We start from the raw sequence: 27,327 nt of genomic DNA on the forward strand, positions 1-27,327 counted from the left end.
TCACTTTGCCTTTTTGGCTAATTTTGTTAAAGGCATCGATTTATTAAATGGAAGCACTGGAAATATATTGGGGTCTTAAGCCTGAGGCTGGTCCCTGACCAGCAGGGGCAGTACAGGCACTCCCCGACAAGGCAAACAGGAGAGGTAAGGTTGACGGGTGATGAACACACCACAAGCACCCGTGAGTTCTGTCAAAGCAGGCACCACTTTTTTAGAGGAAGTATACAAGCTTATAAAGCTTACGAAAGACATGCGCAGTAGGGAAGCCAATCAGCAAAAAGGTCATGCAAGCATGGGTGGACCACGCACAGGGGCATCTTAAGCAAAGTATAGGGATCATGCACTGTCCACGTGTCCGGAACTAAAGCGGACCTATCCCTGCCGGTGGTCGGTGGTCGTCTGATCTTACGTAGCTTAACCACAGCAGCTGCAAACACACCCCTCTAACATCTGCCAGGCACCATATTGTAATGCAGATTTTAGACAATGCCCAACAGAAATACACACAAGTGAAGCTGTACCGCTCAGAGGCTCAGAGCGTTGGCCTGATCAGCCTAAACATTGTCCCACCCTCTTTGTGGAGTAATTACTTCAAGAAAGGGCTGGGATTGCATTTGTGTCAGAGGCACGGAAGAGATTCATTAGAGGTGTCCGAGAAAGTGTTTTCTCTCCTGAGAGCCACAGGCAGCATCTTTCCCCCACCTCCTACTTGACTTGAAGGTGGAGACACAGGGTCAGAGGCAGGGTGGAACCCTTGGGCCACTGCATGGCCGACTGGAAGAGGGAGGGAGGGAATCTGACGCCTCTGCACCTTTGAGCTGCTGGGTAATCCAGCCTCGAAGCCTGCCCCACCTCTGCATCCCCAGTTTTTCAGCCAATTTGAGTCAGGTTTTTGAAAGGTGCACCCATCACCATCCTACATAGTCCAGCCACTCTGTGGGAGTTGATGTACAGAGCTGTGGTCCATCAACCGTCACAGGCGGTCCTGGCTTCAAGGACTTTCCATCTGGTTGGGGACTGTGGATGTTATGGCAATTACTATGCCAAGCGTATGTCCTAGGGGAGGACAGCTATTGGATCACCAGGGAGGTCACCAGAAAGAGGCAACAAAGCCGGACTTTGCATGATTTATTAGAGGTGTCCAAGAAAGTGTTGCCGCTGGATGCAGTCAAGCCTCATTAATTCAAGTTTTACTTTTCCTGAACTTGGTAATAATTTGGACAACTGTTACTTACTTGTGAATCACTTCTTAATACATAGGACTTGTGCTTATGAAGATGATTAAAATATTTTAGGGGCTGGTGCTGTGGCACAGCGAGTAAAGCTGCCACCTGCAGTGCTGGCATCCCATATGGGCATTGGTTCAAGTCCCGGCTGCTCCACTTCCAATCCAGCTCTCTGTTATGGCCTGGGAAAGCAGTAGAAGACGGCCCAAGTCCTTGGGCCCCTGCACCCGTGGGAGACCCAGAAGAAGCTCCTAGCTCCTGGCTCTAGATTGGCTAAGCTCCAGCCATTGCGGCCATTTGGGGAGTGAACCAGAGGATGGAAGACTTCTATCTCCCTCTCTGCCTCTGCCTCTCTGTAGCTCTGCTTTTCAAATAAATAAATCTTTTTTAAAAAAATCCATTTATATAAACAACCATCTACTATTTAGTAATTTTGTAATCATCCACCTTTGTTCTAAAAACTCTAATAGACAACACTGCTAATCTACTCCCAAGGCTGCAAGGAAACAACAGTCATAGTGAAAGCAAACATTTATTGAGAGCTGGAAAATCTTTTTTATACAATTGTAATGTGAAGAATCAAAAACATGGAAACAATTGTTAAAAATTACATCATTGGGGTAGGTCAAAATGCATCCACTGTAGGAAAGCCCCTGTGTTAAAAAAAAAAAAAAAAAAAAAAAAAAAAAAAACAGAACATGGACTGTGTTGTGAAGCTTCATTGTCAAGGTTGAAAAGATACTCAGGATGGAAGGACTCCCTCGGGGGAGGCGAATTTGCCGGACAAGCATCTAGGAAGGCCAAGTGCGTAGGGAAAGGAAGTACTGTTTGTTTACTGAGAGAAGGCTCTGTTTCACCTCACTCTGGGGCCTGTCACTTGGATTTCCTTCCTTCCCCCAGTGTGCCCTAGACATGGTCTAAAAGCTGAGATTTGAAATACAGACATAAAGTGGAAATGTCAAGCCAAGCCTGCTTCTGTTAATTTTCAGATTGTTTGCAATCGATCCTGGTGAGATAATGTGTTTTCATAACATCATCACGTTCATTATCTGTTCATAAGTCCAGGTGCACATGTTAAATAAAACAACCCCTTGGGTTTCTGAGGTGGATTAACAAAACACCGGAATATATTCAGGTTTAGGCGACGTGGTTCTGATAAGCTACTGCAGTATCTAACTTTTACTATAACCTATTGGCTTCCTGGATGCAGTGGAGGTGTCTTTTTTTTCCTTCAGATCTATCACTTTTTATAGATGACTTTTCCTTTAACTATAACATATTCAATTAATTCATGATGTCCTCCAAATTGGTAAATCAAATGCTCCCATCTAGAAAGAAATCAAACATCATTTCAATGCATACAAATCAATGCCATCACTTTATCAATAAATGCTAATCTAAAAAACACATTCTCAAAAACTGACTTAGAGCGGGTCATTGATCTTTATGCCTTTTTTTAAAAAAATAAGAATACAACTGGTCAATAATAAATCAAACATTGGTTAATAATATTATTTAAGTACTTGATCTTAAAATATTTTCTTCATGAAAGGATATGAGAATTATAAATATCAGCATTATTTTCCATAGAGGAGTTTGGTTTCTACCATTGGCATAGAGTTATAGGGCTACTCTCCACTGTTGGACATGAGGTTCAAGGGCCCCAATAGGATTTTGATGATCAAGGAGCCATATGATTTACACTTAGAGATATGACTCAAGTTATCACACAGGAGGGCCAAGTGGCAACAGACTGTGGGTGAATAATAAGAAACTGGGGGGCTGGCTCACTTGGTTAATCCTCTGCCTGCGGCACCGGCATCCCATATGGGCACCGGGTTTAAGTTCCAGTTGCTCCTCTTCCAGTCCAGCTCTCTGCTGTGGCCCAGGAGGGCAGTGGAGGATGGCCCAAGTCCTTGGGCCTCTGCACCCACATGGGAGACCAGGAAGAAGCACCTGGCTCCTGGCTTTGGATCGGCGCAGCGCCGGCAGGGCCGGAGCGGCCATTTGGGGGGTGAACCAACAGAATGAAGACCTTTCTCTCTGTCTCTCTCTCTCTCACTGTCTAACTCTACCTGTCAAATAAAAAAAAAAAAAAAGAAAGAAAGAAAGAAAAGAAACCGGAAACAGGAAAAGTGAGTTAGGCATTGGGGATCCAGTAGGTATCAGAGGCCAGAGAAGGAATGAATGAGCACCAGGGAGACACCCTGGGGCCAGAACAAACAGGTCAGAAGCCAAGGGCCCAAGTTCAAAGGCTAGGTAAACAGAGCAGGAAGCCACACACACCTAAGACCAGCGAAGAGACCTAAAAACTTGCAGTTTGGGGCCTTGAGGTAAAATTTCTGGTTGGAAGAGGATCAAGGTAGAGGCAAGTGGGTAGTGTCTGAGCCTCCATGGAGCCTTATGCTAACAAATAGTGGAAAAGGGATTTCAACCTCATCTACAAGTCACAGTGGGCACAAAATGAAACAGCAAAGCCAGGAGAACACTCACCTGGATGAATTGATGACAATGAGATCTCCCTGTTTGCCAACTTCCAAAGATCCATGTGTGTGAGACTTTCCCAGGGCATAAGCAGCATTGATGGTGGCAGCAGCCAAAGCCTCAGGCATGGACATCCTCATGTTGACACAGGCCAAGTGCATGACTAGTGGCTAAGAGCAGCATTGAGAGGAAGCAACAGGATGGTAACTGCTATTCACGGTGTTTCTCAACACAGCACAACAAATAAAGGTACTTAAGTACACAGGTGGAACTGGATACAAATCTAGGGGTAAAAAAATCTAAATTTATACACAAAGGTTCTCACCTTTGGAAACAGCTCCTTTATATAGAGATTGTGTATTTAACATTGACTTGAAACATTTCAAGACCACTTCCTGTGTCAGATGGAACTTATCTGCACCCTTACTTATTAAAACCTCTTTGTTGACACTATTCTTTGGAGAAAGAAAATGAGTGAACTGTAAAACCAGAATGATAGAGACTGACTCAGAAAATAACATAAATAAAAGCTGCTCTCCTGTTTCTGTACCTGGAGGCATCCATGTGGTGCAGGAAAAAAATTCAATTATCTATTACCTACACATTTTTCTTGTGTCACAGAAAAATAGTTTTAGATTATCTACATTTTTAGATCTTTATATTTCTTAACAGCTCGTGAAGTAGTTTTAAATCCCCTATATGCTCGGTAGATAGCCTGCTCAGAAAGCCATGAGAAAAAATAGTTACCATTGAAAAACAGTAGGCGTTAGGGTTGAAATCGCTGCCCAGAGCGACTATTACACCTTCATCTAGCATCTTCCTGGCTTGAGGCTGCTTCAGTCTACAGGGAAGAAGAAAAATGTCAGTCTCGGGGGGTGGGACTCTTGGAGAATAGATGTTGAGAATGGAAGAGAACTTGAAACATCCAACCCCTTCATGTTCTGGAAGAAACAAGCTTAAGGTTAAGTAGTGGAGCCAGACAAAACACCAGAACTCTTGATTTTTATTATTTTACTTTTTAAATTACTTGGATATTCTCCATTTAATTTGTGATTATTTACTCTAGCAATCCATCCATCCATCAGTTCTTGCTAAGGGAGAAACATATAATATACGAAGAGTTTTCAAATTTAGCAAACTTCATTGTGACTCCCAATTAAACAATCAATGAGGTTAGAATGCTATTTTTATTAATTTATATTTCACAATTTTATATTCTCACCTCTCCTTTTAAAATTTTTATTTCAAACACTTTTGTTAAGTTCTTTAGAATCGTGAAAGCCCAGACTGGTGCTGTGGGACAGTAGGTAAATCAACTGCCTGCAGTTCCAGCATCCCATATGGGCGCTAGTTTGAGTCCCGGATGCTCCACTTCTGATCAGCTCTCTACTATGGCCTGGGAAAGCACTAGAAGATGGCTCAAGTCCTTGGACCCCTGCACCCACATGGGAGACCTGGAGGAAGCTCTTGGCTCCAGATTGTCCCAGCTCTGGCTGCTGTGGCCATTTGGGGAGTGAACCAGTGGATGGAAGACCTTTCTCTCTGTCTCTCCCTCTCATTGTGTGTAATTCTACCTCTCAAATAAATAAATAAAATCTTTATTTAAAGAATCCAGAAGGCCCAAGAATCTTTGTGTAAAAAATGTTTGTGTTTCTTCCTGGATTAGGCACTGCCCTGACATCCTTAACAAAATATTCTTTATTCTTCAGGACATACTAAAAAGTTACATCAAAGGTACACAAAGCTGCATCCTAGTTAAAGCGATAAGGACAGATTTAATTTGGTAGTAACCACTGCAACAGAAAAAAAGGAGCTCATGTGGACTGAACGCTGCAGAGGGAACCGATTCTTTAAAAGAAGTACCAGGGGCAGGGAGTAGGGAGGTGGAGGCAGGGATTGAGCAGTTGGGAAAGTAGACAACTACAAAAAGCACTTGGTTGATGGCATCTGGGTGTATTGGTTCATTAATTCATCCGGAGAATAAACAAACTTCCATCTTTATAACAGGAGGCAGGGGTGTAGGTTAGAGCAAGGTGCTGGGTTGGGAATAAGAGTGAGTTGTTTTCTTGAATGTTTGCCCTTCAGAGATGGTTCTCAGGGGCAGGTGCTGGCACTGAGGTGAAGAGGTTTCTTGGGACACCCAAATCGCAGATTAGAGGGCCCATGTTCAAGTCCCAGACCTGGCTCTGGTGTCCTGCTAATGTACACCTTGGGAGCAGGTGATACTTGGGCCCTCACCACACACAGGAGAGATGTGGATTGAGGTCCAGGCTCCTGGCTTTGCGCTGGCCCAGCCCCAGCTGTTGTAAGCACTTGGGTAAGTGAATCAGTGGATCAAAGTTCTGTCTCTATTTGTCTATCTATCAATAGATTGATAGATCAGTGTATCATCTATGTCTCTGTTTTTCTAATAAACAAAATAAATGAATTTTTTTTTAAAAAAAGAGATGGTTCTCAGGTCCTTGAAAAGAGGGTTCCAGGTAGTAGAAGATTTGTTATCTCCAAGGGGCAGAGGAAGGACTTATAATAATAAACTTTTTAAATTATCTGCTCTGAGAGAGGACTCAGGGGCCTGTCTGTCCATCCATAGGTTTTGGGCTGGAACAGTCAAGTCTCCTGGCAGCACTGAGCCTTCTCCGGCAAGTGCTCTGGGGGGAGGGTCGTCCTCTGGAGGGGGAAGCAGCTTCCGAGCTGTCAGAAACTATACCAGAGATGGCCACAGTCTCACAGCTGTGCCGGCTGGCCAGAGGGGATGAAATCTCTTGAGCTGAGGGTCCAAGGTCTAGTGGAGAAGAGGACTCAGAGGACCCCTCCCAGCGCTCGGCCCTGGAGAAAGTCGTTGTCAGGTCTGCTTTCTGGGAAGCCTTCCCAGCGGTGCCTGTAGGCCTCCGCCTCCTCCTGCCCCCACGGCGCCTGGCTCCTCTACGTCAGTCCTCCTGATGTCAGACTGCAGGCAGCTCGACTCTTCGGTGCCCCTTGCTGAGCCAGCTACTGAGTATCTAGCCTACTGCGCCTGCCCCTGGTGCCGGGAGGTCCAACCAAGCCCGAGGACCACGGGACAGAGCGCTTCTTTTTATTCTAATTTCTTTGTCCCAGGCCTAGCCCTGTTTCTGACTAATGAACACTTTTGCCCAAATGAATGAATGAATGAATGACACCAGGAGGGAACCAAATGTGGCAAAGCGTAGAACACGTGTACAGCTGTACTCAGATTAGTTAGGCTCTGTTTAGGTTTTCAGTGAAGTCCACCCAGGCTGGCCGTAGGGCCCTCCACAAACTGAGCCCCGTTTTCTTCCTGGACCTCGTTTTACACTCCAACCACGGGGGTTTTTGATTTGACTTGGGTGCGTCTGCCATTCTTGCCTACGGTATCCACACCCGCGGAACGCGATGATGGTACCAGACCCAGCTCCCACCCAGTTGTCCATGCTCCTTCCCGCTGGTTACCCAGGCAGAAGTATGCACCTGTTCAGAACTTCTGTGGGCCCGACTGTGTGTAAATTCCTAGAGACAGGGACCCAGGCTGTCCTATTCGCCACTCATATCTGCCCTTGATAGAGCAGCCAGAGAGAGTTTGCCAAAACACGAGTCAGACCATGAGGCTGTGCCGGTAAAAAAGATTCCAGTGGCTCTCTGGGGTCCAGACCACGGATTCAAAGTCCAACAAAGTCTGTCCCTCCTCTGACCTTGCTCCTACTGTCCCCTCCTTCGTCAGGTGTCTCTGTGGCCTCGCTTGCGTTTTGCTGTTTGTTTTATTGGGGAGACAGACAGACAGAGCTCCCATCTGCTGATTCACTCCCCACCCCCATGCCTGCAACAGCCAGGGCTGGGTCATGTCGAAGTCAGGAACCTGATGACTCGGGCCAGCACCACTGCCTCCCAGGGTCTGCGCAAGCAGGCAACTGGAATTGGGAGTGTGGCCAGGCCCTGAACCCAGACATTCTGGCATGGGACATGGGTGTCCCAACCGGTGGCTTAACCGCTGTACCAAATGCCTGCGCCTCTGGCCCCTCTCTTGTTCTCGGAACACATTCCTTTCACGGCTCACTCTCTGTCCAGAGCACAGCTCCTTCCCCAGATGGGTTCACCCCTCCCTTCCTCTGGGTCTCTGCTCGCACACTGCTTCATCAGAGAGGCTCCCCACCCTCACGACCTGGAAACACAGCCCCTCTCCCCAAACACGCTATTCTCACCCCTCACTTTGATTTAAAAAAATATATATATATATATATTTGAAAGGCAGAGATAGAGAGAGAGAAGGAGAGAAAGAAACAGATCTTCCATCTGCTGGTACACTCCCCAATTGGCCACAACGGCCAGGGCTGAGCCTCCAGGTCTCCCACGCGGGTACAGGGGCCCAAGCACTTATGCCATCTTCCACTGCTTTCCCAGGTGCATTAGCAGGGAGCTGGATCAAAAGCAGAGCAGTTGGGACTCGGACTGGTGCCCATACGGGATGCAGGTGCCACAGGCTTGAGGCTTGGCCTACTATGCCACAGCACCAGCCCTATCGCTTTGATTTTTTCACAGCATTTAGCATCACCTGATATTTTATATATTTACTTGTTTACCTGCACCATGTCTGTCTGCCCACTTAGAATGCGAGCTCCTGGAGCACCAGGACTTGGTTCATTTGTGGCTCCAACCTGACCACCGAGAGCAGAGCCTGGCATCAAGTAGGCCCTCTGCTCGTGTTGTACTGACATGTAAAGCAATGAGGCAGCTGGGTGCTGTGCTCACTCGTGCCCCTGTGGGAGTCCCGGCCTAGCGGGGATAACTGGCAGGACCACTTAAAGCAACGTGTCCAATGAGGATAAGTAGGAGCAGAGTGAGTGAAGCGGAGTGAGAGGTGAGGAGACCGCATACAGCACCTACCCCTTACCCTCGGGTACGCCCCAAGACCCCGAGGATGCCTGAAACCATGGAGAGTACAGAACCCTACAAAGTCAGCATATACATTCATACATAACTGAACCTTATAATAAATGTACTGAACCCTAAAAATTCAAATATAACTTCAGTAGCATGTCCTCATATATACATATGAATGTATAAATACATTCACACACCTATGACAGTTTAATGTATAAATTAGGCAGGACAATACTAATAATACTAAAATAGAATAATTATAACAATATACTATAATAAAAGTCATTTAAAATATATGCATTGCTTATTTCTGGGATTTTCCATTTAATATTGTCAGGCTGCAGTGAACAGCGGCTGAAACCTCTGAAGCAAAACTGTGGCTACGTGGGAGACTGCCACGGCTTCCAACGTCCCTGCCAGCCATTCTGAGGGCCTCCTGTCCCCTTCCAGGACTACTTAGGGGTTAAGGAGTGAAGTCATAAACGCGGTGAGGGAGCGCCCTAAAAACTAAGGTGACGGAAAGGGTATACACCATCATCCCTAAAAGGCACCATGAAAGGAGGCCGCTGAGTGGCAGGAGGCGCTCTGATGGAAAGATCTGAAGATCTCACAGAACAGAGAGCAGGCCAGGGAGAAGAGTGGGTCCTTCACTTGATCGCCCTTGCTGTCCACACACAATGGCACCCCGACCTGCACAAAAGGCAGACGGCAGCTGCCGCTGGCGTAGGCACAACGTTCATACTTAAAAAAAAATTTTTTTTTTGACAGGCAGAGTTAGACAGTGAGAGAGAGAGACAGAGAGAAAGGTCTTCCTTCCGTTGGTTCACCCCCCAAAATGGCCACCACGGCCGGCGCTGCGCTGATCTGAAGCCAGGAGCCAGGTGCTTCCTCCTGGTCTCCCATGCGGGTGCAGGGCCCAAGCACCTGGGCCATCCTCCACTGCCTTCCTGGGCCAGAGAAGAGAGCTGGCCTGGAAGAGGGGCAACCAGGACTAGAACACGGCACCCCAACCGGGACTAGAACCCGGTGTACTGGCGCCGCAGGCAGAGGATTAGCCTAGTGAGCTGTGGCGCTGGCCAAAAAATTTTCTTTTTGATTATTTGAGACAGACAACAGAGACCTCTCACCTGCTGATTTACTCCTCAAATGCCCACATTGGCCAGGTCTAGACCAGGCCAAATCTGGGAGATAGGAACTCAGTGCAAGTCTCTCCTGTGAGTGGCAGGGACTGAACCATTTGAGCCATCACTGCTGCCTCCAGAGTGTGCATTAGTGGGAAGCTGGACTTGGGAGCCAGAGCCAGGAATTGAACCCAGGCAGTCTGACATAGGATGCAGGCATCTTCTTTTAAGATTTATTTTTTATTTATTTGAAAGGCAGATGGGGCCGGCGCTGTGGCATAGCAGGTAGAGCTGCCGCCTGTGGTGCCAGCATCCCATATGGGTGCCGGTTCGAGTCCCGGCTGCTCCACTTCTGATCCAGCTCTCTGCTATGGCCTGGGAAAGCAGTAGAAGATGGCCCAGGTCCTTAGGCCCCCGCACCCATGTGGGAGACTCGAAAGAAGCTCCTGGCTCCTGGCTTCGGATCGGCACAGCTCCGGCTGTTGTGGCCAATTGGGGAGTGAACCAGCAGATGGAAGACCTCTCTCTCTCTCTCTCTCTCTCTGCCTTTCCTCTCCTTGTGTAACTCTTTCAAGTAAATAAATAAATCTTTAAAAAAAAGGAAGAAAGGAAGAAAGAAAGGCAGAAAGAAAGGAAGAAAGAAAGGCAGAGTTACAGAGAGAGGAGAGACTGAGACCTTCCATCTGCTGGTTTACTTCCCAAATGGCTGCTGATCTGAAGCCAGGAGCCAGGAGCTTCTTCTGGGTCTCCCATGTGGATGCAGGGGCCTAAGCATTTAGGCCATCTTCCGCTGCTTTCCCAGGCCATAAGCAGGAGCAGCTGGGTCTCAAACCAGTGCCCATATGGGATGCCAGTGTCGCGGGCTGTGGCTTAACCTGCTGTGCCACAAGGACAGCAGGATGCAGACGTCTTCACCAGTGTCTTGAACATGAGACAGAACACCTGCTGCAAGGTTCAGATATTTAATGCTGAAGGGTCTTTCTGTAGCACATCTCTGATTTTTGCTTCATGTTAAGAGATTCAAAGTGAGTTAAAGGAAATCTATGTTTTAGTTTTTGTTTTTTGTGGGTTAATTTTTTGTTAAAAATTTATTCTTTGGGGTAGAAAATTAACCAAATTACATATTGATTGATGACTTAGGTCATCATAACTGAAGGTTATCAAGATTTGTAAGAAAACCAATTGGCCATACTGTTACAAATTACTGATATTTCTTGATGATAGTCTACATTGCTTCTACTCTTTAATAACTATAATTGAAAAACTATAGGATATGTATATATGTGAAATCAAAATAAAGTTGAGGAAAATCACTGAAATATTCCTGTCTTGAGGGATATCCCTTTCTCAAGGAATGAGTATTTTTTCTTTTTAAAGATTGATGTATTTATTTGAGAGGCAGAGTTACAGAGAAGCAGAGGCAGAGAGTCTTCCATTCTCTGGTTCAATCCCCAGATGGCTCCAATGGCTGGAGCTTTACTGATCCAAAGCCAGGAACCAGAAGCTTCTTCTAGGTCTCCCATGCAGGTGTAGGGGCCCAAGGACTTGAGCCATCTTTCACTGCTTTCTCAGGCTACAGCAGAGAGCTGGATGGGATGCCAGCACTGCAGGTGGTAGCTTTACCTGCTATGTCACAGCACTGGCCCCCTAGGAGTGAGTATTTGGTACAGCACCTATGTCACTACTTGGGACACTCTCGTCCTTTATGGGAGTGGCTAGGTTTGACTCCCAGCTCCTGCTCCTCATTCCAGCTTCCTGCTAATGTGCTCCTTGGGAGGCAGACGGTGATGGCCCAAGTAATCCAACCCTGTACTCATAGGAAACCCAGATTGAATTCCAGACTCTCGCCTTTGGCCTGGCTCAGCCCTAGGTATTGTGGGCATTTGGGGAGTGAACCCATGGATGGAAGATCTGTCTTCCATCTATCATTGCTCTGCTCATTCAGATTCTGAAGACAGTCGGTCCTCAGTATCTTTGGGTCCACTTTTGTGAGCTCTACCAACCCTGGGTAGAAAATATTTGGGGGGAAATGCATCTGTACTGAACTTGTATAGACTCTTTTTCTTGTCATCCTTTCCTAAGCAATACAGTGTAATACCTGGTGATGTGGTGTTTTCATTGCATTGGGTACTATAAGTGCTCTATGGGTGACTAAAAGCACCTTGGAGGGGGTGCATACATTCTGTGCATCTGTACGTAAGGGATTTGAGCATCCAGAAGGGGGCCTGGAATGAATTCCCCCAGGGTACTGAAGGATCAGTGTACTGATAGATATACCATCTTACAAATGTCTTTAAGAGTAAAGAGCCTATTTCTTTCCTTTCTCATTATAAAAACACTGCCTACTGCTTATTTAAATTGGAAAATTCCAAAATCTGGGAACAAAAGGAAAGAGAACACATCGCCTTTCTCCAGAAGCCCTCCACTCCACGGCGAGGGGTCTAAGCGCTCTCCTCTGGGAACTTACTTGGGAGCACCACTGCAGAGCTGGTCCCCTCGTGAGCTCAGCACTCTTCCTCTGTATCCTAAACACAGTGATGGGACCAGCCTCAAGCTCGGGCTCCTGGGAGGAACCTCTGCACTTCCCTGCAGCTCTGTGTCAGTGTGAGACACCTTACCTCAGCATGTAGGCCGTGGTGGGCAGGAGGACGGCAGAGGACCTGGCCATTGCCATGGCCGCGATGCCTTCATCACTCACTTCCTCCAGGTGGCTGATGGCTTGGGCTCCCAGTTCAGCCCCAAGCTAAGAGGAGCAGGCAGAGGGAGACAGATTTAGCTAACAGCAGCAACAAACCGATAAAGCATAATGAAATTGTTTCTCCTTCCAAAACCAAAAAAGTAGCCCTCCATCAAGATTGCTTGTCAAACTACCTCTTGTCAACACAAGCCCTCAATGGCAAAAGGGCAAACGGTGGCCATTCATTTGAAAATCAGCTTGAGTCCTTCAAATGACATAACAAGAAAAAGTTGTCTCAGTTTACCTTAGTAAACACTGATACAGAGACTCATTGCTAAATATGCAATGAATTAGAACATTTCATCACTAAAAATGAAGAATAAATGAGAAGAATGATGTAAATTCTTTTTTAAAAAAAAGATTTATTTATTTATTTGAAAGGCAGAGTTATGGAGAAGCAGAGGGAAAGAGAGAGAGAGACAGAGAGAGACAGAGACAGAGAGAGAGAGGACTTCCACCCACTGGTTCACTCCCCAAATGACTGCAACGGCCAGAGCTGGGCTGATCTGAAGCCAGGAGCCAGGAGCTTCTTCCAGGTCTCCTATGTGGGTGCAGGGGCCCAAGGACCTGGGCCATCTTCTACTGCTTTCCTAGGCCATAGCAGAAAGCTGGATAGGAATTGGAGCAGCCAGGACTTGAACCGGTGCCCATACAGGATATCAGCACCACAGGTGGCAGCTTTACCCGCTAAGCCACATCACTGGCCCTGAATGACATACATTCTATTCTCAGAATATTGGAAAATTATTTTTCTTGATATAGTCAGAATCAAGTATTAATAAGCTATCCCTTATAGTCTAAAGCTAACATACAGTGATAAAATGTTATTGCACTTTGAAAAAACTATTCTTAAACACAAATGCCTTCAGACATTTTCTGAAGCAAAACTTTGAGTTTTGTGGATCAGAATAAAGCTCAGAATAATAATGGTCATAAAATCTAATTATTAGAGCACATAAAAGCACAATACAGTACACATAATATACTATAAAAGTATACAAAAACATACAATGGTATTTTGGAATTCCACTGCATTCAGTAAAAAGGGAACAGTTAATAAAAACAAGCTTTTAAAATATAGAATCAGGGGCTAGTGCTGTGGCATAGCGGGTAAAGCCAGCATCCCACATGGGCACCAGTTCGAGTTCCAACTGCTCCTCTTCCGATCCAGCTCTCTGTTATGGCCTGAGAAAGCAGTAGAGGACGTCCCAAGTGCTTGGGTCCCCTGTACTCACATGGGAGACCCAGAAGCAGGTCCAGCTCTGGCCATTGTGGCTGTTTAGGGAGTGAACCAGCAGATGGAAGACTCTGTTTCTCTCTTCCTCTGCCTTTCAAATAAATAAATAAAACTCTTAAAATAAAAACAAAAGTAGAATCATATGTGCAATTGGGGAACACAAATTGAACTTGACGTTTTACCAGATAAAAAATTGGGGCTAGATGGTTAGAGGAAAGCCAAGACAAGGTACTCCTGTGATGATAACGTAAGCATTGCAATAAAGTAGGCTGCTTCTCAAGTTCAAATCACAGCCTTTATCCCTAACTGGACAAAACTTCTCACACACACAGAGACACGCAAATGCTCCAGGTTGATTGGTAAAGGGCTAAGAATTCCAAGGAAGGGAAAGCAGACTGATGCTTGATGTTATGCTGTGACCCTGGAAGTCTGCGATGCTCATTGTCAAGGCAAGGAGGGGCTGACCCCCTCGTCAGAGTCTGTTCAGGTCCAACAGAAATTTGGAGGGGGTTTGGAGGAGCCCAGTGTTCCACAAGACAGACTATGATCCCCAAAAGGAGTTTCTTTCTGACCTTGGAATCACTTTTACTCTTGCAAACTTGATTTGCTCATTCTGGGTATTGACCTCTATTGATTTAATCCATCACTCTCTACAACCAAGGTATCTTGCTCATCATCCAGCTTGCATTCATTCAACAAACAGTCAAGAAATATTTACTTATGAAAGGCCATCTGAACTCTAGGTGTTGTGCTGACCCCTAGGAATGGGGATACGCAAGTAATGGGTACAATCCTCAGTGTGTTTATAGTCCAGCAGGGATGGCTCAGTTAGCCCAGTGGGATAAGGACAGGGACAGGCCATAATTTACTCTTGGAGAAGTCTGGGAAGGAGTCCAAGAAAAATGGTAGCTAATTTTAAAACATAGAATGGAGGTAGAATTAGCCAAAAAAGTGAGAGTTTAGGTCAGAGAAACAACATGGATAAAGGCATGGGAATAGTTTATTGTGGCTAGTTCATGGTCAAGAGGGTACAGGAGGTGAAAATAGTGATGGAGTATGGGCCAATAGAAAGATAATCAAGGGCTGGGAGCCTGACAAGTCATGTGTTGGGTTTGGAATTTGTCCTAAGAGTATTGATCAGGATTTTTGTGGTTTTAAGCAATGAAAGGGAAGGATTAAGAGGCACTGAGAGAATGGATTAAAGTGGAGCCAAGATTGGACACAAGGGGATGGCTGATGCAGGAACCCAGGTGAAGGTGAGAGAAGTTAATCCAGGGGTACTTAGGAGGAGAACTGGGAAGGCTTGGTGGTTGGTTGAAATGTGAGGGGCAGGAATGAGTGAAAATGATGTTCAAGAGTTTGACTTAGGCAACAGACAGATGATGGTGTTATTCACCAAGGAAGGGAACCCAATCCAAGATTTGGAAGTGGTATGAAGAGAGCAAGTTGGACACGTTATGGCTGGGGTACAGGTGAGGTGCTTGCATTGGTGTTTACACCCTAAGGGCTGCTGTTTATTTAGCTCCAGGGTTTAGAGGAGAGAGGCTTCGACTCACAACTGCAGGGACCATCTTACTCACTGCTGGATTCTCAATGCCATTGCACAGTGTCTCACACACGGCAGACACTTCAATATTAGTTGAAAGCATGATTAATGAATCAGGGCAAGATATGTGGACTTGGAAATTGTCCCTGTGGCTGCTAATTGTCCCTGTGTGCCACCAAAATGCATCTGCTTGTCTCCCCGAATGATCCTAGAAGCCTCATGGGAAACTAGTCTACTTTGCCAGTGTGAGTGTGTATGCTCACAAAATATGAAGTGCATTTAGCATAGGAGATCACAGAAGGACTTCCTTTCCTATTAATGTCACCAGCAGATGGTAACACAAATAAATAATCAACAAAAAATTAACTCTCCAAGAGAGGTCAGAGTCAACTCGGCCCATCCACTTATTGTCCAAACAAATTTCCCTATCTTCTATCTTTTCAGAAGGCTTCTGCTAACTTTGAAAAAACGAACTCAGTTTTCCACTGCATGGATGTGAAGAATGAGCGTGGACAAAGGGGAAGTCAAAGGTTGACCGTACCTCGGCGGCCTTCATTGGGTGAAGTTCATCCCCGTGGAAGTTAATCTGCAGCCCGATCTCTTTTCCACTCTGAAGAATCCTTCTGGTGGACTCAAGGTCAAAGACACCCTTCTCGCAGAACACATCTATATTGTCTACGTGTATTTCTCCCTTTCTGCCAAGTTCTTTCAGCTTTGGGAGGTGGTTACTGACAATGTCAGCAGCAGCTTCCGCGGCAGTTTTTCCTCTGAGGGAAGAAAATATTATCATAGACAAATATATAGATTAATGGAGAGCTACTCAGCACTTGGGAAATCTGGAATACAGTACAGGTAAAAGACATCAAACCTCAGGAAGGTGGAGGAAGAATCAAAGCTATAACTCAAGACTCTATTACCCACATCTGCAAAGCAAAGGCCTCGTGACTTCTGTATGCACTGACCCAATACAGAGACTCTAACGCCTCACTCATTCCAGGACAATGGTGCTGCCTTTGGGGATGCCAGTAGGGCCACCAGGCTGAAAAGCTGTCTTCCTGCCAAGGACCCTCAGAGGGCTTCCCTGGTAACCCAACTGTGCTCTCCTTCTTTGGGTCCTGGCTATGGCCTTGCCTTTTTCTATCTCCATAACTTATCTGAGGTTCCCTGCCTCACCATCAGGGGCCATGCAGGAAGATCTTAGGAGGCCCTGAAATTGCCTCTAGAATTCTGGGGTAGTTCTGTGTTAGGAAGGGCTGTGCTCTTGAAGTCAGATAAACTTGGAGCTTGACCACTTGCAGCCTATGTAACTTGGGATGTGTTATTTCACTGTTCTTTGAGCACAGGCTTTATCGATGCAGATCAAGATGCAAAATTCAAAAGTGCATTGGGGAGCAGGTGGTTAACAGTGGAGATGCGTACACCCCACATCGGAGTGCCTGAGTGTAGTCTTGGCTCCAGCTCCTGACTCAAGCCTCCTGCCACTGCAGACCGTGGAAGGCAGAGGTGATGGCTCAAGTAACTGGGTTCCTGCCACCCACATGAGAGACCTGCATTGAGTTCTCGGCTCTCAGTGCTGGCCCCAGCCCAGCGCTGGCCTTTGCAGGCACTAGGGAGTAAACACAGATGGGAGCTATCTTGCTGTCTGTCTCTCTCTCTGCCTCCCAAAGAAACAAACAAAAAGCTTAATTTCATAAATATAAATGCTTAAAGTTTTCAACAAAGATTACTGAAAATATTTTCTACATAATTTATTTTCTGAATTTTGAGGTTTCATGTTTTTAGTTCCTCTGCAGATAAATATTAATACAAAAATTTATATTTCTAAACATGATGAGTACAGTTAATAACAATGTATTGTTTTCTTGAAAATTGGTAAAAGCATTGATTTTCGGTGTTATCACAGAAGCTGATGGGCTACAAGGTGTGAGCTATCTCCTGGGATTTCTGGGGAGGAAAGCCATGGTTCCAGAACTAAAAGAGCTAAAAGAAAATGAATGCATCCCAGGACCAAAGGGAACCCAGAACAAGGAAGATGCAAACCCAGAAGGAGACAGATTCCTGCAGTAAAGCCACGTGGAGAAACTTTATAGATACAAGGGGAAGACTACAAACCATTTACAATTGAAGTGTTTTCTGTCTGGTGAACAACACCAGGCACCCTTCTGAGTCTCACCTAGGTTGCAAGGTGTGATCTATCTCCTGGGTGTTCCTTATCCTTTCTAAAGTTTTTTTCTATTATCAGGGGAAATGACTCCATTGCTGACTTTGCTGGCTCCTGCTTTCTTGCTAACCCAAAGAGCTCAGCACATCTCCTCCGCTTTCTCTATTACAGGACTCTCCAACTCCTGAGGCTCACAGGCCCCTCTCTAACATCTCGTGTGCAGGATTATTGGCCATTAGAAGCCAAACAGCTTTCCACAGGCTTCTTTCCTGGGCTCCCAATGCACACCCAAAGCGTTCAGCCCCGGCCAGTGCAGCTTCCCTCCATCCCCGAGCCCTGAGATTACTTGGGCACCGAGTGAGCCCCGCAGTAGGTGGCCGAGATGCCCATGTCCAGCTCGCGCCGGGCGCACTCAATCACGCGCAGCATCTTGAGCTCCGATTCCAAGGTGAGGCCGTATCCGCTCTTGCATTCCACCAGGGTGGTCCCAGCCCTCAGCATGCACTGCAGCCGCTGGTGCAAGGAGCTGAAAAGCTCCTCCTCCGAGGCTTGGCGCGTGCGCTCCACGGTGAAGTTGATTCCTCCTCCAGCCCGGTGAATATCCATGTAGGTGGCTCCTGCCAACTGAACACAGCGCTTACCCTTAGGCCGGGCAAACCAGAGGCGTCGCTCGCAGCTACTCCCAAGGGTGACATTACAAAGTGACGATGAGGTGATGTGTCGTGGGTACCAATCTATCAGGCCAGAAAGGATGTACATAGACCTGGAAGCCCCTACTTTGCCAGGTGCTGGATTGTGGGAAGCATGGCAGGCGTGAAGAAGGGGGAGAGACAGGGGTGCAGGAAGAGATTGGAGTGGCAGAGTTGGGAGATGTGATGGGTTTTAGGGCAGCTGCAATGAAAAAAATGGTATAGGAGTATTTCAATATCTTAACAACCCAATTGCCCCAGTGTGTACCATTTGGGTCTCAGCCCTGCCTACCTCCCTCGGTATGATGGAGAACACAAAGTTTGGGTGATTTAGGGAACCTCACAAGAATTATTCAAATCTCCACTAAAGAGACCCAGGGCAGTTTCCATGGCTCAATATTTGGGCACCAGAGTGTGAAGTCTGACTGTTGTCACTCAAGCACATAAGAGGCACTTCCTGGGGTCCTGCTGGGCTCCACTTACTCAGGCGGGCTGAGAGTGTGGTGGGAACAAAACACACAGGGCTGAGTCTCCCAGCCCAAGCTGCCATCTGGTGTCTGCCACTCTCAGTCAACTAACTTCCTTTCCCTGGACCAGACTCTCTCCAGTTATATAAATATGAAAGCACTGGACCATGAATCTCTAAGGATGCTTTTGGCTCTAAAATTCTGTGATTCAACAAAATTTTTTAAAAACTTTGAGAGGCAGAGAAACAGAGAGCCAGTATCTACTGACTCACTCTCCCAATGCCCTAGGGCTAAAGGTGGGAGCCAGGAGCTCAATCCAGGTCTCACACCTGGGTGGCAGGGATCCAATCACTTCTGCCTCCCAGCTCTGCATTGGCAGGAAGCTGGATTCTAGACCCGAATCTGGGAATCAGACTCTGATGCTCTAATGTGGGATGCAGGTGTCTTAGCCACTAGGCTAAACTTGCATCCCCTAAAAATAATTTTTAAGAACCACCAGCTCACGTTTGTTGAGAAAGGTACATGACAGTTAGAGGAAATACATTTTTTTTTCTGACATAATCCAATTCAGCTGCTAGGATGCATATCTTCTGTTTTGTAAACAACGTGGAAACGGCTCCAGCCAGGGATTTAGAAGTTGGCTACAATTAGTATATGACTGACACAAACTACAGTTTGTGGTTCTTAATGTTTCATTTTTCTATGTTATTAGTACCATATTTTTCCACATTTGGCCACAATGAATTGTGATTTTCAAATTGTTTCTTGGAGTACTTTCAAAGGCTCTTAGAGGTAGTGGTTTGTATGGGGAGAAGGGAAAGAAGAAACAGCTCTGCTTTAAAAGGATTCTCAGCTAAAACTTTCCAAGACTATCGCATTTAAAATGATTGCTAGTTCTGTACATAATGTAAAGATCTGGGGCAGTTACAAATAAGTTTTTCACACCTAGGCAAGTAAAAAGATAGGATGACGTGTGTGGCAACACTTGACAGCCTATTAACTTTTTAGGACAGTTTTATTTTGCTTTGCCATTCTTCGCTGCAGTTACCTTCATCGCAAACTCGTGAACTCTTTCACCGGCCCAGACGGGATGGGTGTGCGCATCCACCAAACCTGCAATCGGTAAAGCAGTCATCTCAAAGTTAGGAAATGAAAAGCCTTTGTGGCAAGCATACTGCACCGTGGTGCTCTTAGGAAAGCATGACGGTGGCCATCTCTCTAGGAGGAAGATGCAAGAGTAGGACCTTGTGGTTCTCTCAACAGAGACAGCTCAGCACCACCTCTCTGCATGGCTGTTAGAGAAGCTTCTCACACAGAAGTGAAATACATGCAATTCTTGTTGCTCAATATGTCTATGATGACCAAATAAGCTTTTACAAGGAATGTATCCCCAAGAAATAATTCAGGTACGAAAACAGAATAACATGATCCCCTCCCCAACTTTGAGAAGGAAAAATGTGAGATCAGAACAATGACTCTGTCTTCAAGAGAGAAATGTATCTCAACTAAAGAGAAACTATGAAGCAACTAGTTGGAACTTTTCACTATCCAGGTATAATTCACTATCCAGGTATAATTCAGTCAAGCTTGTCTTTCTGGAATACTTAAAATACCTTAAGGAATAAATGACTCATGAATGGTTCTGATTGGACTAAAATCAAAAGTCTCTATTCCTGTTGCTTTTTATTATATTCAATTTTTTTCTCATAATATTTCATCCTGGCTTTGTCTCCTGACCCTCAAGAACCATAAGATAGAAACCCTTCAGGGCTGACATTGTGGTGCAGTGAGTTAAACCCACACCTGTGGCGCCATCATCCCACATGGGTGCTGACTTGACTCCCAGCTACTTCACTTCCATTTGGCTCCCTGCTACTGTGCCTGGGATGCAGCGGAAGACAGTGCAAGCACTTGGGCCCCTCCACCCACATGGGAGACCCACGTGGAGAAAGAGGGAAGTACCTGGTAGGATACATTTCCCAGAGCAGTCAATTCTTTCTTCAAAAGTTTCTTCAGCAAACTGTCTTTGGATAGCATCAGCAGGACCAATCGCTTTTATAAACCCATCACTGAAGAAAGAAAATCAAGAAATAATTACTAAAGCTCTACAGGAATGTGAGAAATCCAACTAGTGGTTTAAAATGTTTCTGGGTGACTTGGTATCCATCATCAACATTTATTGTGTTTCCTTCTTGAACTCGAGTCTTGGAAAAGTGCCTGTACCCATGTTCAAGCCAAAAAGCCTTGTGTAGCACAGACTACTAATTGTTCCCCAGGATCAGTGTTCCCTTTTCCCACAGTGATAGGATGCTATGTTTTAGCTAGACACAAGACCACCCAGAATAAAGACTACATTTCCCAGCCTCCCATTAGCCAGTGGTGACCATGTGACTAAACTCTAGCCAATAGGATTGTTTTCTCTTCCTATTCTTATTGGCTGGAACACAAACACCATAACTAGAACTGGAGCAGTCATCTTGTCTCATGTACAGCAGAGCAAGATAGGAGGGGCCCGGATCCCAAGGACTGGCTCTGCAGAGTGCTGTCCCCAGCTAACACTGAAGCCTACCTCTGGATCTACTCAGGACAGAAAGAGACTTCTACTATGTTGAGTCTTTGTCACTCACTGCAAATCAGTGCTTCCAGAATTGAAAGTCATTCTGCTGAGTGCTAAAAATGCTGTAGGCAGCAGGGGCGGGACGGAATTCTGAAGTTGTTGCAGTAACCTAACAGGATACAAGGGTGGAGGAATGGATTCCCCAGGAGAAAAACAGCTATCATGAAAGGGGGAAGAAGAAATTATGGAAAGACCAACCTAGGGGTAGGATAAAACCCTAAGGTTTGAAGTTTACTTTAGCATCCCGGCTGATACACTTGTTGTCACTGTTAATAGCTTTTACCCAGTCTGCTTAGTTAGGCTGCCACTGTGCTGTGAATCTGACGGTGGAAAGATGGCAGGATTGGGAGTTGACCTTTGAACACGAAAGGACGTCTCCTGGCATGAAGCTGTATTAACCAGGATCAAAGGTCAAAAGAGCTGATCAACTATTCTATGTGAAGAGTTAATGAGTGGCACAGCTTTAAGAAGGATTGTTGGTGCTTAAGTGAGGTCAAACCTAAGAAATAAATCTAACAGCCTCGATCGTGTGGGAGGAAAATTTTGAGGGCACTGGGTCCTCTTCCTGTCCCCACCAATCACATGCTCATCTACCTTCTAAGAATTCCTGGCACTCACTGATTGGTGGATTCCTGCTTACCACGTTTGAACAAAGGCTTACATCCATGGATAGTTACTGAAAGAACCTAGAAGCACTCCCCCAAAAGTATTTTCTTTCAGGTAGTCATGAAAAATTACAAAGATGCGGGTGGGCATTGTGGTGCAATGGGTGAAGTCACTGCTTGCACAGACAACCACATCCCCCCTCAGAGCAGGATTCAAGTCTTGCCTCCACTTCTGGGCAAGCTTCCTGCTAAAGTGTTGAGCAGCAGATGATGCATCAAGTACTTGGGTCCCTCTCACCCCCAAGACCCGAGCAGAATTCCCGGCTCCTTACTTTGGCCTGGTCCAGCCCTGGCTGTTGAGCGCATGTGGGGAGTGAACCAGTATATAGAAGACCCCTCTCTCTCTCTCTCTCTCTCTTCCCCTATCATTCTCTGTCTCTCTCTGCTCTTCAAATAAATAAATAAACTTTTTTTAAAATCAGAAATATATGTGGTAGTGCTATGGTGAGATTTTTACTATTTATTACCAAGTGGGAAAAAAGATACAAAACAATATACAAATTCCTTTTCCAAAAAATTTATTTTTAGATGACTCTATTTTCATAGGAAAACATCTGCAAGAAGAAATACCTAAATGTTGGCATCAGTTCACTAAATAGCAGGTGGAGTTTAGTGATTTTTTTTTAAAATTTTTTGACAGGCAGAGTGGACAGTGAGAGAGAGAGAGAGAGAAAGGTCTTCCTTTTGCCGTTGGTTCACCCTCCAATGGCCGCCGCGGGTAGCGCGCTGCAGCCGGCGCACCGCGCTGATCCGATGGCAGGAGCCAGGTGCCTATCCTGGTCTCCCATAGGGTGCAGGGCCCAAGCACTTGAGCCATCCTCCACTGCACTCCCTGGCCACAGCAGAGAGCTGGCCTGGAAGAGGGGCAGCCGGGACAGAACCGGCGCCCTGACCAGGACTAGAACCCGGTGTGCAGGCGCCGCAAGGCGGAGGATTAGCCTAGTGAGCCGCGGCGCCGGCTTAGTGATTTTTTTTCTTCTTAGTTTATCTATACTTTCTCATTTTTTTCTACAATGAACATGTATCACATGTACATTTTATGGACAACAAAGAGCAGGGATGTGTTGGTAATGTTTTTATCAGCTTTCTATTCTGAAAAGTTTAGAAAGAACAATCCAACAGAATCTTTTGGAATTAGTAAAGCAAACTAGCAGGCAAACTAGGGGCTGGTCTTGTGGAACAGTGGGTTAAGCCAGAGGCTGTGATGCCAGCATCCCATACTGGAGTGCTGCTTTCGAGGTCCGGCCGCTCTGCTTCAGATCCAGCTCCCTGCTAACGTGCTTGGGAAAGCAGCAGATAATGACCCATGTCCCGGGGCTCCTGCCACACACTTGGGAGCTCTTCATAGAGTTCTGGGCTCCTGGCTTTGGCATGGCCCATTGTGCCATTTTGGGGAGTGAACCAGTGGATGGAAGATCTCCAACTCTCTCTCTGTAACTCTCTGTAACTCTGACTTTCAAATAAACAAACTAACTTAAAAAAAACCCTAGGTTAGAAATGAAAGTGTCATTATCTCTGTGAGCTCCTTGAGAGCAGAACCAGATCTGAACACAGTCTAACTTCTCAGTACGAGTTTGATGAGTTCTTTATTTTTATTGCATTTTTGAAGATTTATTTGAAAGACAGAGTTACAGAGGGGGAGAGACAAAGAGAGGTCCTTCATCTGCTGGTTCACTCCCCAAATGGCCACAACAACCAGGGTGGGGCTAGATTGAAGCCAGGAGCTTCTTCTGGATTTCCCATGTGGATGCAGGGGCCCAAGCGCTTGAGCCATCTTCCACTGCTTTCCTAGGTGCATTAGCAGAGAGCTGGATCAGAAGTGGAGCAGCCAGGACTCGAATCGGTGCAGGCGGTGGGTTTTTTTTTTGTTGTTTGTTTGTTTGTTTACTTTGACAGAGTTATAGACAGTGAGAGAGAGAGACAGAGAGAAAGGTCTTCCTTCCGTTGGTTCACTCCCCAAATGGCTGCTATGGCTGGTGCTGCACCGATCCGAAGTCAGGAGCCAGGTGCTTCCTCCTGGTCTCTCATGCGGGTGCAGGGCCCAAGCACTTGGGCCATCCTCCACTGCCCTCCCGGGCCACAGCAGAGAGCTGGACTGGAAGAGGAGCAACCAGGACTAGAACCCGGCGCCCATATGGGATGCCAGCACCCTAGGGGGAGGATTACCCAAGTGAGCCACAGCATCGGTTCCAGCAGGTGGTGGTTTAACCCACTGCACCACAGCGCTGGCCCCAAGTTTGATGAATGGATAAAATTATTCATTGTCAACCTGGATCTTTATGGTGTCTAAGAGTAAAGTTGAAACACCCATTTATTTTTCCTTCAACACTTTCCATTTTTGCCTATTCTCTGCTCTGAAGTGTGAAAACAAATGGTCCTTATGTATGAACCTATATTCTCATTGCCATTGTTTTATTCTCTCAGACATTTTCATCTTGGTTTTAGCCTTTGGATGGGGTACACACGTGTGTGTGTGGGGTGTGTGTGTGTGTGTTGTGAATGTTAGAGTAAACTATCTTTGGGGCAGGCATTTGGCCTAGCAGTTAAGGCACAAGTTAAGATACCCACATCCCACATCAGAGTGCCTGAATTTGATTCCCAGCTCTAGCTCCTAGCTCCAATTTCCTTCCAATGCAGATTTGGGAGTCAGCAGTGATGGCTCAAGTCATTAGGCTCCTGCCACCCATATGTGAGACCTGGATTGGATTCTCAGCTCTTGGATCCACTGTGGACATTTGAGAAGTGAACCAGAAAGTGAGAGCTCTCTATTTATTTATTTATATACTATTTTTTAATTTTTTAAAAAGATTTTATTTATTTGAAAGAGTTACACATGGGGCTGGCACTGTGGTGTAGTGGGTAAAGCCACCGCCTGCAGCGCCAGAATCCCATATGGGTGCCGGTTCAAGTCCCAGCTGCTCCAGCTCTCTGCTGGATCCAGCTCTCTACTATGGCCTGGAAAAGCAGTAGAAGATGGCCAAGTCCTTGGGCCCCTGCACCTGCATGGGAGACCTGGAAGAAGCTCCTGGCTCCTGGCTTTAGATCGGCCCAGCTCCGGCCATTGTGGCCAACTGGGAAGTGAACCAGCAGATGGAAGACACCTCTCTCTCCCTCTCTCTGCTTCTCCTTCTTTCTGTGTATAACTCTGATTTCAAATAAATAAATAAATCCTTAAAAAGAGAGAGAGAGTGCATTACACACAGAGAGAAGAAGAGGCAGAGAAAGCGAGAGAGAGAGAAAGCAAGAGAGAGAGAGAGAGAGATCTTCCATCCAATGGTTTACTGCCCAATTGGCCACAACGAACAGCCAGAGCTGTGCTGATCCGAAGCCATTAGTCAGGAGCTTCCTCTGGGTCTGCCACATGGGTGCAGGGGTCCAAGGACTTGGGCCATCTTCTACTGTTTTCCCAGGCCATAACAGAGAGCTGGATCGGAAGTGGAGCAGCTGGGACTAGAACTGGCTCTCATATGGGATGCCAGCACCGCAGGTGGTGGCTTTACCCACTATGCCACAGTGCTGGCCCCAGGGGGATACATTTTGAAGCAACTCGAATCATCAGATGATGATGTCAATTCTCCATTTTGCATGTGTAATATACAGTTCTAATAACAAATGAAAATAAAAGCAATCCTGTATCAAACTAGTAATCTGAATAGCAAAGTTCTGAATATTCCTGTAAGTTTATTTGAATGGATTTAATAAATACAACAAATTCTAAGAAACATGTTACAGACTCAAATCAAAAATTCACTTTCTAGACCACAAGTCAATACCTTCCTCTTTCTTAGCCTATTTTATGTGGTTTTAACATGAACTCAGTATAGGAACATGTTTGGAATCCAAGACCTCATGTTGCTAATGTTTTATGTTTGTAGGTACTGTGGTTCCAATCTAGGCAGGTATTTTTTTTCAACCTTCTAAGCAAGTGTGTGAGTCTGTTAACTGATCTTAACTTTTTTTTTTTTTTTACAGTAACTTCCACGAGGGCACTTCAAATAGTTCATGGAAAATAGATTTAAAGGCTAAGTATATTTTAATGAAAATTTGTGGAATTCACGCATAGTTTTTTCCTAACACACATTCCCCATGAACTTTTTGAAGACTCATTGTATGCATGGATTTCAAAATTTTTTGCACCAAAATAAACTTATCTTTTATTTATTAATGCTTATTTATTTGAGGAGAGAGAGAGAGAGACCCCCATCTGTTGGTTCACTCCCCCAAATACCCATAATGGCTGGGTTGGGTCTGGCCAAGCAGGAGTCAGGAACTCGAGGCAGGACTCCTCCAGGGGTGGCAGTCACATGTTACGGACATTCGCAGGTTGGGCCTTTGGGAGATGAGATGAGGTCCTGAGGCTGGAGTCCCGGGATGGCATTAGTGACTTCCTAGGGGAAGAGGGAGCCTACTAGCTCTGTCTCACCAGGTGATGCCAGGGCTGAGCTCCTGGGCTTCCAGACCTCTTGAGCTGAGCTAACTGAGTCTCTGTCCAGGTATTCCATTATAGCAAGAGAAGACGGTCTAAGACGGGGAATGATGGGAATGTTTCCATCTCTTTATTAACTAAAAACAAACACACACACCCGCAGTTCCTGCAAGCTGTGCCTTCCACAACCCTGATAAGCAGGGTCTGTTTGTGACCCTGATTCATCTTGTGCAATTCCTGCCCCATGGGTCCTCTGACACAAACCCCCACACAACCCCCTCCCAGGTCACCCTCCCAAACTCTGTTCTTCAGTTCCCATCTGGCAGGAATCTCAGGAGCTGAAGAGAAAAGTGGCTGAAACGAACCCTTCTTTTTCTGGCGGCCAAATCCTAATTTCCTGTCGCCCAAAGCCACCATCATGTCAATCCACGACTCTTTAAGCTTTATGGTACAGACCACGGGGTGGGAAAGGTACTTTTTAAAAATTCTGGTCTCAGAACTCCCTCCCTAGAGATGCTGATCCAAAAGTTTTGGGGCTAGGGAGTGGAGTCAGAACTCTCTTAATAATAATTCGTATAATTATCTTCACAGGCCATCCTGACAAAAGTGGTCCCCCGTGTCACACTTCAAGAAGCACTGGAAAGAACCCCAACTCCTCCTGGCTGCTGGACAAGGACCCTTCACCAGCTGTGCGCCCCAAGATGTTCAGCTTGAGCGCTTTGTCTCCCCGAATGAAATCCAAGGCAGTTGGGCGAATGAGCCACAGGTGCCTAGGAGGCTGATCTGCCAAGGTCTCTGCGCGCAGGGAAGCTCCGACCCTACCCCCACCCCGCCCAGCACCCAGCTGCAAGCCGGAGCCCTGGCCGACGGGCGTCCGCACCCTGCGCGCAGCCCCTTACCTGCCCACCACCAGGCTGGCGCCCTCCAGCACCGCCAGGCTGCGCAGCGCGTCCCCAGCCAGGAAGCGCTCGCCGCGGGCGCACACCAACACCACCTGCCGCGCGTTCTCCAGCAGGAGGCGGTGGCCGGCCGCCATGTCGCCGCGAGGCCGCCGGGCTCTGACCCGCGGCGGGAGGGCG

The 27,327-nt window shown here is 46.3% G+C and overlaps 1 protein-coding gene across 1 annotated transcript; it reads right to left on the reverse strand.

Annotated features, from left to right (window-relative positions):
• Positions 1–1,742: 1,742 nt before the first annotated feature.
• Positions 1,743–27,323, reverse strand: AMDHD1 (amidohydrolase domain containing 1). The gene is made up of 9 exons (XM_062203097.1): positions 27,148–27,323; positions 20,503–20,609; positions 19,589–19,653; positions 17,731–18,008; positions 15,765–15,990; positions 12,322–12,446; positions 4,458–4,551; positions 3,720–3,880; positions 1,743–2,554 (listed from the first exon to the last, which is right to left on the reverse strand). Exons 1-9 carry the CDS (start codon positions 27,282–27,284, stop codon positions 2,467–2,469), a joined length of 1,281 nt encoding a protein of 426 aa, XP_062059081.1. The 5' UTR covers positions 27,285–27,323; the 3' UTR covers positions 1,743–2,466.
• Positions 27,324–27,327: the final 4 nt, after the last annotated feature.

This window comes from Lepus europaeus, chromosome 10 (genome assembly GCF_033115175.1).
Source record: "Lepus europaeus isolate LE1 chromosome 10, mLepTim1.pri, whole genome shotgun sequence".
NCBI lineage: Eukaryota > Metazoa > Chordata > Mammalia > Lagomorpha > Leporidae > Lepus > Lepus europaeus.